This window comes from Thunnus thynnus, unplaced genomic scaffold (assembly GCF_963924715.1).
Source record: "Thunnus thynnus unplaced genomic scaffold, fThuThy2.1 SCAFFOLD_107, whole genome shotgun sequence".
NCBI classification, from domain to species: domain Eukaryota; kingdom Metazoa; phylum Chordata; class Actinopteri; order Scombriformes; family Scombridae; genus Thunnus; species Thunnus thynnus.
Genome location: NW_027095957.1, coordinates 1 through 14,224, shown reverse-complemented (window position 1 = coordinate 14,224; position 14,224 = coordinate 1). Strand labels below are relative to the sequence as shown.

The window sequence follows — 14,224 nt, the reverse complement described above, 5'->3', positions numbered from 1 at the left end:
GCCAAGTTATGTAACATCTTTAGTTGGGGTCAGAGCTAATAACCATGACACCAGATCACAGAGCAGGTTGGCTTTCAAAGTTCCTCATACAAACTCTGAACTGGGGAAGGCTAGTTTCCAGTATTATGCATTTCACTACAGGAATGAACTGCAACACAGTTTAAAGTTAGAGACACTTGTTCCTCTGAGGGACTTTTGAGTTTTAGTAGCTGATATACTTCATAATGTATATGATTGTTTTAAGTAGTGTGTCTGAGTGAGTATGATGATTGTTTCGTGACTGTGATGAGAATGAATCATCTTATCATCTTATCCTGTGTATATGTAAGCTTTTCTCAGGTCTCTCTTGCAAAAGAGATCTTGATCTCAAACAGATTTACTGACTGAATTAATAAAGCTTAATAAAATAAATAATATATTAAACACATCTTAACTGAGGGCTCTAATTGTAACAGTCCTGTATTTCAACAATTTAACAATTCTCAACGGGTTGCTGTAACATTCAATTGGACATGTCTTTTTAAAATGCAATTCTCAAATGTTGACTGAGTCTGGGACACTATGTGAAGACTTGTGCTGGAATGAGATGCTGCACCATTTTCTGTACAGAGCCCGATTATGATCAAATTAGGGCAAAAAAGGACATAGCAATACTCTCTTTATTACACTGTAAAAAATGACTGTGAAATTTACATAAAAACTATGTAAAATCCCTACAGAAAAGTATTGTAAACTCAAAAACATATATTTTTTGTTTAAAGTACAGTGAATTTTTGGAAACTATTAAACAGAATGTTTTTGTTATATTTACAACAACAATATGTGATTACAATCAAATTTATTTGTTAAAACTACAAATATTGGTAACAAAAACAGAGAAATACTGTAATACTCATAACAAAACAATTTAGTTAATTTCACATGCAAATATTGTAAAAACTATAGTTTTAGTCAGTTGTTTTAAAAAATACAAATATATGTAAGTCACTTTACAAGTTTATGCTGTAATTTTAACATGATTGATAAAATGATGCAAATTGACGTAGGCCTATTTAAAATGTTTTCACAAAAAAGTTTTATTGTGAACCTGAGAGGTTACCTATCTATTTAAATATAAAAAATATACAATTTTAATAACATTGCATTTATAATTTAGGCTATTTGTAGCATATTGTAGAGTGTGTGTATAAGACATTCAAATTATTGATATATGCAAAGTAACACTGTTCAGTCCTAATCCTTGTATGCTTTATGTTTCTTTTAGTCTTTATCATTATCATTTTCACAGGCTAAACAACCTAACAGTGCCACCTCTAACCACTTGTACTTTTACTCTCTCATTGTGCACTGAGTCCTCCTAATTTTGAAATTTAAAAGTGCGCAGCTGAAGTTCGTCTCTGATTGGATAATGACGTGAGGGCGGGAGAAGCGCGAACCATTAGCCGTTAGCGTCACTAAGGAGCCAGTGTGCAGTCTGCAGAGCAGAGAACGGAGCAGAAATCTTCGGACCACTTCATTTTAAAAGATTTTAGGACAAATCTACAAGTTTTTTGGAGGGTCTGTGGCTGTTCAATTGGAAGGTAAGCTTCATATTTAGGCTACTCTTTTTTCGAGACCAGACGAAAATGTGTGCTGAAAGCTAGCTAGCTAGCACCAGTCCATATTTAAGACCAGTAACGTTAGCTCAATGTGTGATAACTTAATTCAGCTGAAAAGCACAGGCAAACATTTGAAATCCTAAAAATGATCACCTGCGTCTTTTGTAAAAGCAAATTTGTTACATTAAGAGGCTATGTACTGCATTGCAGAGTACATAGGAATGAGCCTCATTGTCTTTTCAAATGTGCTGGCGCCAACTGTAGTCAAACATTTACCACTTACTCAGCTTTCAAGGGCCATTTTTATCGTGTGCACAATGCACCTGCACCGCAAGCTGCTCCTAAAGCTGTTGTTGCGGATTTAAAATGCGCAGTTTCATTATGTGCCCGCAATTTACACACGGTGAAAGAGCTAGTGTCTCACTTAAATGATCATTTTGGAGAGGGCAGGTCTGTGTCATGTCCAGTAAGTGGTTGTAAGCATGTGTTTACAAAAAAGTCATCATTTACTTCTCACATGTGTAGGAAGCATAAAGCATGCTCCCCTGATGGTATTGATGACATGTACAAGGAAACTCGCCTTCAGCCCCCAAATGTCATTGCCAGTACAGATGATTCAGAAAGCACACATGAAGCCATGCCAACAGCTAGTGCAGCCAGTGATATGCCAGAGAATGATAGTCAGTCTTATCTCAGAAACATGTGTCTCTTTTACCTTAAACTGCAAGGACAGCTGCTTATTCCTGCCTCTACTATACAGACTATTGTTGAGGAGATGCAAAATGTGCACGAGTTAGGTCAAGCCTACACAATAACTAAAGTAAGTTCTTTATTAAAAAATGATATGAGCCTATCAGATGAAGCAGTCACTAAAATATGTGACTGCATTAAAGAGTCAGATTTGTTCTCTGCCTGTCATCAGGGACAATTAAGAACAACATACACCAGAAATCAGACATTCACAAAAATGTTTAAGTACACGGAACCCCAAAAAGTGCTATTGGGAATGGATGAAAACATGACACAAAAATTTGCGTACTACATACCAGTGGCAGAAACTCTGAAGAGCTTTTTGCACTCCCAGTTATGGAGGAATGCACAGCCACAACAGTTTGGAGATCCTGATGTAGAGGTTTTTACGGATTTATATGATGGAAAAATTTTCAAATGTCACCAGTTCTTTAATGAAAACCCTGAAAGCCTCAAACTGATTTTGTATCAAGATTCATTTGAAATTGTGAATCCCCTGGGTTCTGCTAAAAAGACACACAAAGTTCTTGCAGTTTATCTTTCATTAGCAAATTTACCCATTCATTTGCGTTCAAATACTGATAATATGTTTTTAGTCTTGTTGTGTGTTGAGAATGACTTAAAGCGTTTTGGAATAGCCAAAGTTTTCTCAGAGTTGTTGGCAGATCTGAAATCCTTGGAGACAGATGGAATAAATGTAGATGGAAAAACAGTAAAAGGGGGTCTCTACTGCATTGCTGGGGATAACCTTGGTTCTCATTGCATAGGTGGGTTTACAGAGAACTTCAGCCGCTCTCAATATTTTTGCAGGTACTGTGACATCACGAGAAGTGAGTTTGAGGCTGATCCAAATGCCTGTGGTCCTCCACGCACCCCAGAGACGTATGACACAGCTGTTGCTGATCTCCAGGCTGAAAACATCCAAGACGTCAGAGGAATAAAGGTAAACTCTATCTTTAATACCCTTGAGTCTTTTCACGTATCCCAACCTGGTCTCCCGCCTTGTTTAGGTCATGACCTCTTTGAAGGAGTCTTGTCATATGATCTAGCACTGTACTTGAAGAACATTATAAAAATGAAAAAATGGTTCACATACTCACTCTTAAACAGGCGCATCAAACAGTTTAAGTACAAAGGATCTGAAGCACTCACAAAGCCATGTGCTGTCAAACCTGACGGAGCCAAGTTATCAGGGCAAGCCATTCAAAACTGGAACCTTCTGAGATTGCTACCAGTTTTGATTGGTGACAAAGTGCAAAATCATGAGGATGAAGTATGGCAGTTAGCTCTCCAGCTAAAAGACATTGTGGATCTTATTTGTGCTCAGAACATTTCCTTGTCCCAGATAGCATATCTTGACATTTTGATCCAAGAATATTTGGAGTTGAGAAAGATGATGTTTCCTGAAATTCAACTCAAACCCAAGCACCACTATTTGCGCCATTATTCAGCACTGTCGTTGAAATTTGGTCCATTGAGGAGATTATGGACGCTTAGGTTTGAAAGTAAACACAGTTATTTTAAAAGATGTGCCAGACACTTGAAAAACTTCAAAAATATTTGTCAAACATTGTCAGAGCGTCATCAGATGTATCAGGCATATCTTTTAGCTGGGCAAGAATGCAGTAAACTACTGCAAGTGAAGGACAGCTGTGCGTTTTATCCCAACCTCTACAGTGACGCTATTAAACATGCAGTCAGGGAGTTAGCCTTTTCAGAAAGCAATACCACAGTTGCCACAGATATTCAGTACAAGGGCACTGCATATAAAAAAGGACAGTTTCTTGTGTACAGAAATGATGAGTATATGGAGTTTGGTGAACTTCTACTCATCTTGATTCAAAATGACACATCTGTGTATGTTTTGATGGATATCCACAAAGGCATCTTCCTCTCAGAATACCATCTGTATTCTGTGACAAAGGACAGTCTTGGGTTACAATGTATCAACATTAATGACCTGCCTGATTTCTATCCTTTGGTATCATATATTCTTAATGGATTCCAAGTCATTCCACTAAAACACAGTATTGTGGCAAAATAAAGTCCAATTAAAGCTGTTAATTGGACTGTTAGTTTGACATTAATATAAGTGTTACCTGATGCATGTCCCTGTTCTGTTAAGTGTATGTACTGTATATTTTTTCTGTTCTGCATTTCTTCTTCAGTGTAAATATGAGTGACTCAGGGCGAACCTTCCTAGATGTCGCCATCATGGAAGCCCTACCAGAACTTCAAGTAGTAAACAAAAACATCCTGGAAGAGCACTTGCAGTCCATTGGAGTCGAGACGTATGATGATCTACGCTTCGTAACGGAGGCTGATTTGATGACAGTATTAAGACCTGTACAAGCCAGAAAGCTTCTTTCTGTTTGGAAACAGAAATGTAAGTAAAAACACCACAACACACAGCTATTCAACAGCAAAAGCAGACATGGACATTGTGTAATATTGTACAATGTGAATCATAATCTTATTTTTTTGTCATTTAAAGACCAAACTCCCGAGAACAGCTCACTATCATCTGTGGAAGCCTCACCTACCCAACTGCTGTCATCGCTCTCTGTTTCACCCCAAAGTTCATCGTCAACCTCCTCCAGCAGCCTAGGACTTGACACACAGTGGGAAGACAACTTTGAAATTCCATGGAGTAAATTTCCTGAGGAAGTGATGGATTCTTTGGAGAGGGGAAAAAGGCCAGGCCCAAAACTGAGGAGGCAAATGGTCCGGATTGTTGTGACTGAGATGATGGAAAAATGCCCCCATGTAGGTAAAAAGCATTCAACTGATGTTGCAAAGCAAATGGTGGCAAAATATCCCAATTCTCTGCAAGATGTAATAGAGGGCGATATTGTTGGAACAGGCTACCATTCCCTTGTAAAACAGCTGCAAAACAGAATCGAAAATGTGAGGCGCACTTCAACACCCAAAATAAGAAAAAGAAAACATCAGGCTGATGACTCAGACCACACAGATGAGATCCCATTAGAAGAGAGAGCAGCAATGCAGGACACTTACGGATGCATTAAATGGAATGTGAAATTTCTGCCCCGTGAAGAAACTCAAGAGAGCCAGCACCAAAAGAAGGAAAAACTCAAGGAGATGTTCCAACAATCTGATGCCAATCCAGAGGAGGTAAAATGTCTAATGAAGTCCACTTTTTACACACAGCGTCAACATGTCAACCAGGGAAAAAGTATCAAAAGCCTTCGAGAGGAGTGGCCATTTTGGTTTGACGAACTTGGCATGTCGGTCCACTTCAAGGAACTCACTGGGATTGACCTCAAAGAGACATTCACGCGAAATTTGGATTTGAAGGGAAAAAGGCTTCTCAACTACATGACCACAGTTTATGTCACCAAGAGTAATAAGTTCCTTCAGACTTATGCAAGGCTTCAGAGGATGCGGGGACAGCAGAGTGGCTGCTCAGATGATGTGAAAGAGATGGTCCTGCTTCTGCTCAGCTACTTTGATGAGAAGGAGGAGTCCATGTTCTTCCATGTAGAAGATACCTGTCTGGCAGAAGAGGTCCAACTGGAGCAAGTGCCTCTGACACCTGCTGTTATTGTCTGTGGTAAGTCTGTTTCATATCTCTTTTTTTTAATTGCACTGTTTATAGAATCTGTCATGTGAGTGCAGCGCTTATTAATATAACCTGTTAAATAATTTGTTCATAGGACAGTCCTGCTATTCCTCAACAAGGTACATGCTGAGTCTGGATCGGAACCTCATCAACACAAACATCTCCTCCTTCATTTCTGCATTGTGCCTCATGTTCGGGAGCTACTTCTGTTTCAACATCCATTATCCATCTGAGCTGGCTTCAACTCTGGAGTTTCTTCAAAGGTGAGTAAACATGGCATGGCATTTCTCAGACCTGTACTTTAATTAAGCCTAAAATGGCTAAGCTACACAAAAACTGCCTTAATAGTTCCTAGGGCCAAAAACTGCCCCATTGAAACCCATTAAAACCACTATTTTTGATCCCACGTTTATCTTGACAAAAACTAATGCATTCCTTTATGTTAAGATTTCGGTTTGGACCACAGGCTTTCAATTTGTAGTTTTTATATTTGTCCATCAGGTGGCACCACTTTTACCCATTCAAAGCATGCCGCAAAGTTTCACACTTTTTATTGTTTTCTGGAAGAAAAGTGTGTGTGCTATTGATGTCGGATAATGTTGTGTATGTGTACTCACTAAATGCATTTAATGGAAATTATTTAGTTTTTTTTGTATAAAAACAGCATTATGTAGAGTTATGTAAACATACTGGCATTGAAAGGGTTAAAAAGCTAAAAATATAATTAATATTTGATATGTATATTTCAGACTCTAAAAGAGTGACATGTTTAAAGTAGAAAAAAATATCAAAATATACTATTTTTATAGCAGTTCATGGGAACAAGCCACGTTTTGGCTTTAAAAACATCCACGAAGTAAATAAGTTAAGAACACATGAAGTTTTTTTTTTTAACTGATCAATTAAAATGCTTAATATGCTTTTATTCTACAGGTGTTTTTTCTCGATAAACCCAGAAAAAGGAACTAAGGTGGAGAATAAAAACTCGAAGCGTCGTCTCAATCTGAACCCTCGAGTCCTCACCCTGATCCAGGACCTCTCCGATCACGAGTGGCGTTAAGCCTAAATATGGACTCCTTCTGTGCACTCTGACTGTTTGTTTGAGAAGAGGTACTGTTACTTTTCGCTTTGTTCAATCCACAATGTGTATTATGGTAATTAAGGCACAACGTAATTTTTGTTATTTTGCAAAAATACCTTAACAAACGTGCATTCTTATTTTGAGGGGGTACGCCTCTCCACAGATCTGACCTGTAACTTGGCCTGTTGGCATCACGTGATTGTCTCCATGGAGATAGATAAGTTTTATGCCATACTGTGGAACATTCAGAATGTAAACAAAATTTTGATTGAATTGGGTTGTTGTTGTGTGCCTGACACTTAAACTTTGTTTGTTAAAGTTTGTTAAAAATGTCCAGATTTAAAGAGGCTAATCTTCTGGAGTATCTCAACTTGGATTCAGTCATAGTTCAAGAACCATTATATGTAGCTTCTTTGCATGTTGTATCTGTTGAAAAAAATGCATCCAGTTGTTTACAACTATTATTGCTGTTAAATAAATTTCCCAAAAGTGATATTTTTCTCTCGTCTTTTCTCAAGATGTATTTTTGCAGGTTTATACGTAAATTTTACATTATAACTTGATTATTAAAACATAAAAACACAGCATATTTTGAAGAGATTTTATATATAATATACAGAACCATTCCATTTAAAATGCAGAGTTTTACTGTTGTTCTACCGGTTTAAATTAGTTTTTGTTTGATATTTCCCTGTTAATTTTATCATTTATTGATGCACAATTAGCAGTTATTACATGTAAAAAATACAGGAAATGGTCTATTTATATACAACACCGTTATGTGAAATTAACAAAAAAAAAATTGTAGACTTAACAGTTTTTTAATGTGATTCAGCCGTGATTTCATTCACTGTAAATCAATTTACATATTTCGTCTGTAAAGTTGTCTACTGTGCTGCTGTATTTTTTACAGGAATTCTCTGGTAACCACAGCTGCCAGCGTTTTCCTGTAAAAACAACAGTTTTTTTTTTACAGTGTACTTTTGCATGATGTGCCAGGTTTTGCAAAACAGGCACAGCTCATACATTACTGATAGAAGATGAAGTCATGACAAATGTCACAGCTTCAAACACTTTAAAATCTTTAGATATGTGCTCTCCACCCACTCCACCCACTGCATAACTTTGCAAAATGCTAAAAAGTGAGCAAGGGTCTGAGAAGGGAGGTGGAGGGGAGCTGAGGAGGGGACTGGGGTGGGTGGGGTTGTCATGGATGTATGAGACAGGACGGCAGGAGTCTCCAAAAATGGAGAGCGACACAGAATCACAAGACACCTATGCCACTGAGGGCTCTATTGAGGTGGAGGACTTTTCCCCTCCAGAATCCCTTGAAGTGGACATTAGTGTGGTGGAGGACCATGGTGGTCCCGAGCTGTGTCACATGCACAAACACACACACACAATAATTAGCTGTGGCCATCTGAAGCCATAATACACCTGGCTAACTGACTAGCCATGGTGGCTTCAGCCAATACAGTGCTGAGAGGAAGACAAACAGTGCAGCGACGTTTAAGCCAGAAGTTGTTTTCAGATAAACTTGTCCGAGTTGAATTCGGTTTATTTTAACATAAAGACAGTTTTAGCTTCAGGAGCTAAGAGTAGCAGAGGCCAGAGCTCCGGTTACACCGGCTGCTGCGGACAGGTTCAGTAACATGGTTGGTGGAACAATTTAATGTTTTAAAACAAGGTTGATAACTGCAGGAACAGACAGCTGGAGAGCTACAGGACGAACCATGAAGAGGATTGCTATTGTTTTTGTGGCGTCCAGCAGCTTTTCCTCCTGCAACACAGACAGTGAAATTTCCCCCAGCAGGTCAGTCAGTTTTAAAAATGACTTCTGGCTCATTTAAATGTCGTCATGCTGTTCATTTTCCTTTCAGCTTTGTGCTGCCTGAAGCTGTGAGTGATGTGTCTCAATCGGCAGCAGCGGGTGGGGGCTAGGGGAGGTGGGTGTTAATATTCTACCATTTATATAAATTTAATGAGGTAGGGACCTCCCAAATGGTTGACTTTATGTCAGCATCGGCCCTGCCTTTTCAAGGCTGATTTTAAACAGCAGATAACAGGTTGAGCAATTTTCAACCAGTGAAATGCAGATTTTTATAAATTTGGTGATAGTGTCAATATTAACACCAGCATTGACGTTTTCCATAAAAGTACAGTCATATAATTTAGTTTACAGTTCAAAGGACATGTTTAAGTGTGCGCTGTACCTCTTTAATGTAAACCTTCAGCCTCTTTTCTGTGCAGATCAGGAACTTGAACACCATGTTCTCTCGCTTGAAGCGCATGGTGCCACTTATGCGACCAGACCGGAAACCCAGTAAAGTGGACACCCTTAAAGCTGCAACAGAATACATTCGATTGCTTGTTGCAGTTTTGCAAGACACTGACAATGTAAGTACTGCATTCATCAAAACTCAAAGCACAAGTGTGCTTTGAGTCTTGAGAACTGCCACTTGCTTTGAAATGTTGATTAATGTTATTTTCTATTGCAGGATGATGGCAGTGGGACTGATTTCCTAAAGAATGCAATCACTTTTGGTCAGAGTGACGGCTTTGGCAGTGATCTATGGAGGGTGGATGATGTGAGTCTTTTCTGCTTTTTCCACTGTACATATTTATTTCAACCTCACTCAGACTGTCACCATGGTCTTCACCTTGAATGATGCCATCCTTCTACCTATCTTTGAGACCTTGGGCCCTATTTTAACAATCTAAAGCGCACAGTCTGAAGAGCATGGCGCAATTGCATTGAGGGTGTGTCCAAATCCACTTTTGCTATTTTAACGGCGGGAAAATGGTCGATGCGCCAGGTGCATGGTTCAAAGGTGTTGTCCATAGTCTCCTAATTAATCATGGGTGTGTTTTCGGCGTAACATGCAATAAACCAATCACAGTGTCATCTCCCATTCCCTTTAAGAGCCAGGTGCGCTTGCTATTATGATGGCGCATTTGCCAAGTAGTAAGAGGCAACGGATCTGCTCGTGCGCAAAGTGAAAGCGCACGATCCATAACGAGCACACTGACCTCTGCTGCTCCTGGACCCTCCTGTGGTCAGCCACAGACCACCAGTTTAAGAACCTGTTCATTAATTTGTTGCACATTTATCTTCATTTGGTTTTTGAAAAGGTTTATTTTTTTAATTACAGCTTTGGTTTCTTTAAAATAATTTTGTTCAGCCATGGAGTAACAGGTCAAATCAGCGTGATTTTAATTGCTGAAAGTATGGAAACCTGATCACTGTACTCTCAAAAATGTTAAAGAATATTTGTTAAATATAAATATTCAAAAATTAAATCATTAATTTTAATCATGTAAAGAATCATTAACACAGTTATCAGGACTTGATCAGCTCTCCAAGGTTCTGATCTTGGTGCTGGCAGCAGCTAGAAGCTGTGCAGATTTATTTCTTTCGTTAGTTTGATCATTGTTTTCACCTCATTTATTTCCATGTGTTCCTCATGTCATCATGTATTGATGCAGCAGGAAAGTCGATCTGTGTCTGATCCGTTGTTGTCCACCTGTTTAAATACCTACATGACTTTAGACCAGGTTTTTGTTGGTCAATAGCGCAATCGCTCTCTGCTTCCTCAAGATAGCAATGCGCCAACAATGTGCCTGACCACACCTCATTTTAAGACTAACACGTGCATTGGCGCTCTGATGGACGCAAGTGTATTTGCTATTTAAACAACGTGGGCGCTGGACGGGAAAATTACAACTGCGTCAGTCTTAAAATAGCAAAGAGACTTGCGCTGCGCTTAGTGTCATGTGAGGCTTGGCTTGCCATCTATAAGAGCATGTGGGGGGACATGCCTCTTCCTCTTTGCCTTACTCGCCTCATCCAAGACCATAAGTACCATAACTATTTTTGGGACTGTTTTTGTCCCCCTTTTATCTCCCTTTCTAGGTGACCTAATTGATTGCATCTGGTTAAGCAGGTAGAGAGTTATTCTACAGCTTTGGTAAATGAAATACTATTTGTTCTAACCATTTTTATCCCAGGTAAGTTGGAAGGAAATCTGAAATTGATTTGCTGTGTTTTTTCCCAGGAGCTCACTGTTCGCAGTGAGTGGGTATTTTGTTTTCAACCTTCCCTTGTGCTATTGCACACATTGAGTGGAGTCTTTACATTTTATGTATATATATGATTAAAGTGTTAAACCTCACTTCTGAGAAAAATGTAGAGTTATTTTTGTATATTTGATTTGTCTTAACGGTTAATTGGATTTTTCTTGCATAAATAAATTGAATTAATTATAAAATTAAGTTAATTATTATACTGGAAACACCATTGTAGTACTATTTTTGTTGTCCTTATCCCCTGTTTGCAGTGGGCATGCTTTAAATTAATTAATTATTGGTCATATAATTTACTGATTGGGAGACTCTGGCCAGCTGGGTGCAGTCTAGTGTGTTTCTTCAGTTCAGCTATTCGTAGCTGGTTGGAAAATGGCCTCCCAAATATTCCCAAAGACTCCTGCAATGGCCATCATGAATGCCGCCCCTGCCTGGGGGTGGCATTTGATGGATGATATTGAAAACTCATGCAGTGCTGTTACTGAACTCTCTCTAGAGGAGGGCATTCATAGAGCCAGACGGGTGGAGCAGTCTGCATGTCATGAGCATAGACTGTATAAAAATATGGATGTAGTTACCATGACGTCACCCATTGGTTTCTGAAGAGCGGTTTTGAAGCTCAAAGTGAGCCGCCCCGGCCGTCGCCATCTTGGCAGTGCGTGATGCTGTGTAACTCCCAGCCAATCAAAAATGGGCAAAGAGGCGGGCCGAATGGCTGAAACAAGCCACCTAGCGGCTGGCAGACCTGTCACTCAAAGCAGCCATGTCCTTCATTATGCATAACTTTACGGCTTAATAAAATTTAAACCGATGAGTTATGAAAAAATTCACCTTCCGTACAGTTGTCATGAAAGGGAAAAGCTATAGAGACCTAAACCGTTTTTTGTACCAGGCTATAAACATGTTTATTTCTGCTGTAAAGTTGGGCATTTTAACATGGGGGTCTATGACTCGCTTTTGGAGCCAGCCTCAAGTGGCCATTTGAGGAACTGCAGTTTTTGGCACTTCCGCATTGGCTTCATTTTACAGCCCTGGAGGTTGCCACTTGGTCGTGAGGCAGCAGCTCATCCTCCACATGCCCAGTTGAGGGAAGGCAGACACATCTCCAAAGAACAGTTGTGTGCACACTCCTGATCACCTTCAGGGAGGGAGCTTGGGGAAGAGTGCTCCTAAGAAGCTGCTTAGTCCAGTTGCCACTGCAGGAGACCAAACACAGCTAAATGACACCCAGCTGAAGATACTAGCAGCTATTCAGAGTCTTTTGGACAGACTGGGTAGAATGAAGGCCCAGTGTCCTGTCTCTGGCACAGTCCCAGAGCTACATGAGCCAAGTCTGTCCTGCCATGATGAGCTGCCTTCATATCAGAGAGAGAAGTTGGATCAACTTGATGTCCTTTCATTATATGCACGATTCCCTTTTTGGAAGTGATAGGCTGTCGGTGGATGCTGTGGAGGAAGAAAGACTCAAGTCCTCACTGTGTTAGGTAGAGTCAGATCATGGTAGCATTGGAGAAAATGAGATCTTAACTGATGATATCTTGTCAAAAATTTTGAGTGCAGCTACGATTATGGGCCTGAGCTGCCTGAGCATGTCGGCTGAGGCTCCGGCTACAGTAAAGGGTCTTCCATGTCCTCCATATCTTGCCCTGCCTCCTCTTTTTTTTCCATTTCCAGAGAGCATTTCTGATGATAGCAGCAGATATAATTTTAACAAAGGCAATTTTCAATCTGTCGCCCAACTCTACAGCACCCAGACCTCCATATTTTTTACTTTTATACATTAAATCTCTTTTAGTTACCTCTTTGGTTGTTCCCCAGATTAAGATGGCACACTGTTTTTTTATTACTTTGTTGGGTTGAGGAATGATATTTGCAAGGAGTTTGGATAGGATGTAGGTTTTAACAATGTTTACTCTTGATTTGTAATTAGTGTTTTTGTTTTCCCATTTCTTTACCTCTTCTTTAATTTCACACAGTTTTTTCTCCCAGTTTCTTTTACTACATCCACTGTTACAGATGTTTAGACTGAGTATTATTTCACCGATAGGCTGAGTAAAAGTCGGCGGGCGGTAGTCTTTAAAAACATGTTCACAAGGTCTGTTTCTGTTTCTATTTTCTTGTATGTGGTGGCGCATAAATCTTTAATGACCTCTTTTTTTCACATTTTCACAAAAACAGTATCAATCTCTTTGTTTTTAATGGATTTCATGAACTTGCTTTCAAGGTTTTTTTTTGTCCAGAATTAATAGCGTGAACAAGATTTCTTTTATCTTTTTCTGATTGTTTATCTATGTATGTATGTATGTATGTATGTATGTATGTATCAGTGGAGGCTGGTCCATAGAGGCAGAGGAGGTTGATCCTCCTCTATTTTTTGAGAGGCAAAAGGGAGATCAAAATATAAAAAAGAATATTTGGTTGCAATAAACCATTACCAAATCTCAGTATTTATAAAGTATTTTTTCTCTCTTCTTTGGAAAAAATCCATTGCTGAAATTCTGTTTAAAATGCTTCAACAGTGACACCTGCAAGACAGGAGGAGAAAAAGCAGTGTGTAAAGTGGTTGGGGGGGACAGAGGAAGACGGGTGCCTGCTGTCCTCCGCAGGGCGAGATCTCTTACATTGGACTCAATGTATTTCATTTTTGTTCATGCTAATCTGTGATTGGCCATAACACGTAAAATGACGCTCCAACGGAGGACATCCTCCCTTACCAATCAACAACCAGAATGCAATATTGATATTGAGTTGGTCCAATGATAGTTTCCAGAATTCATCTTCAATTCTCTCCACTGTAAAGCAGAGTAGCAGCAGTAGATAGCTGCTTGCGTTAAAATTAAAATTGCCCCCCAGCCCTCCGATTTCATCAGGTGGGACAATGATATAGTTTGATGCGGTTTGTTGTAAGATTCCATGTTGGTTTTAGTCCTGTCCTCCCCAATTTTTTGAGTCACCAGCCGCCACTGGTATGTATGTATGTGTATATATATATATGTATATGTGTATATATATATATATATGATGTCTATTTGTGTTTTAAGATTTAATATTGTTTGTTCATCTATAGTTGATCTTTGTTTCTTCTGCTTCAAACTAATATACTGATTTATTTTTAGTATTTCCCATAGT

General features: G+C 39.2%; 1 protein-coding gene across 1 annotated transcript; it reads left to right on the top strand.

The window, feature by feature from the left end:
* Positions 1–886: 886 nt before the first annotated feature.
* On the top strand, positions 887–7,505 carry LOC137179152 (uncharacterized). The gene is made up of 6 exons (XM_067584049.1): positions 887–1,580; positions 3,159–3,291; positions 4,517–4,734; positions 4,843–5,922; positions 6,026–6,194; positions 6,865–7,505. The coding sequence occupies exons 3-6, from the start codon at positions 4,524–4,526 to the stop codon at positions 6,989–6,991; spliced, it is 1,587 nt and encodes a 528-aa protein (XP_067440150.1). The 5' UTR covers positions 887–1,580; positions 3,159–3,291; positions 4,517–4,523; the 3' UTR covers positions 6,992–7,505.
* Positions 7,506–14,224: the final 6,719 nt, after the last annotated feature.

Bases quoted from the DNA above. Each gene is read 5' to 3' on its own strand.
- LOC137179152 (XM_067584049.1), top strand. From the start codon at position 4,524: ATGAGTGACTCAGGGCGAACCTTCCTAGATGTCGCCATCATGGAAGCC. The intron at 4,735-4,842 runs GTAAGTAAAAAC...TGTCATTTAAAG, and splicing joins TTCTGTTTGGAAACAGAAAT to ACCAAACTCCCGAGAACAGC. The intron at 6,195-6,864 runs GTGAGTAAACAT...TTTATTCTACAG, and splicing joins ACTCTGGAGTTTCTTCAAAG to GTGTTTTTTCTCGATAAACC.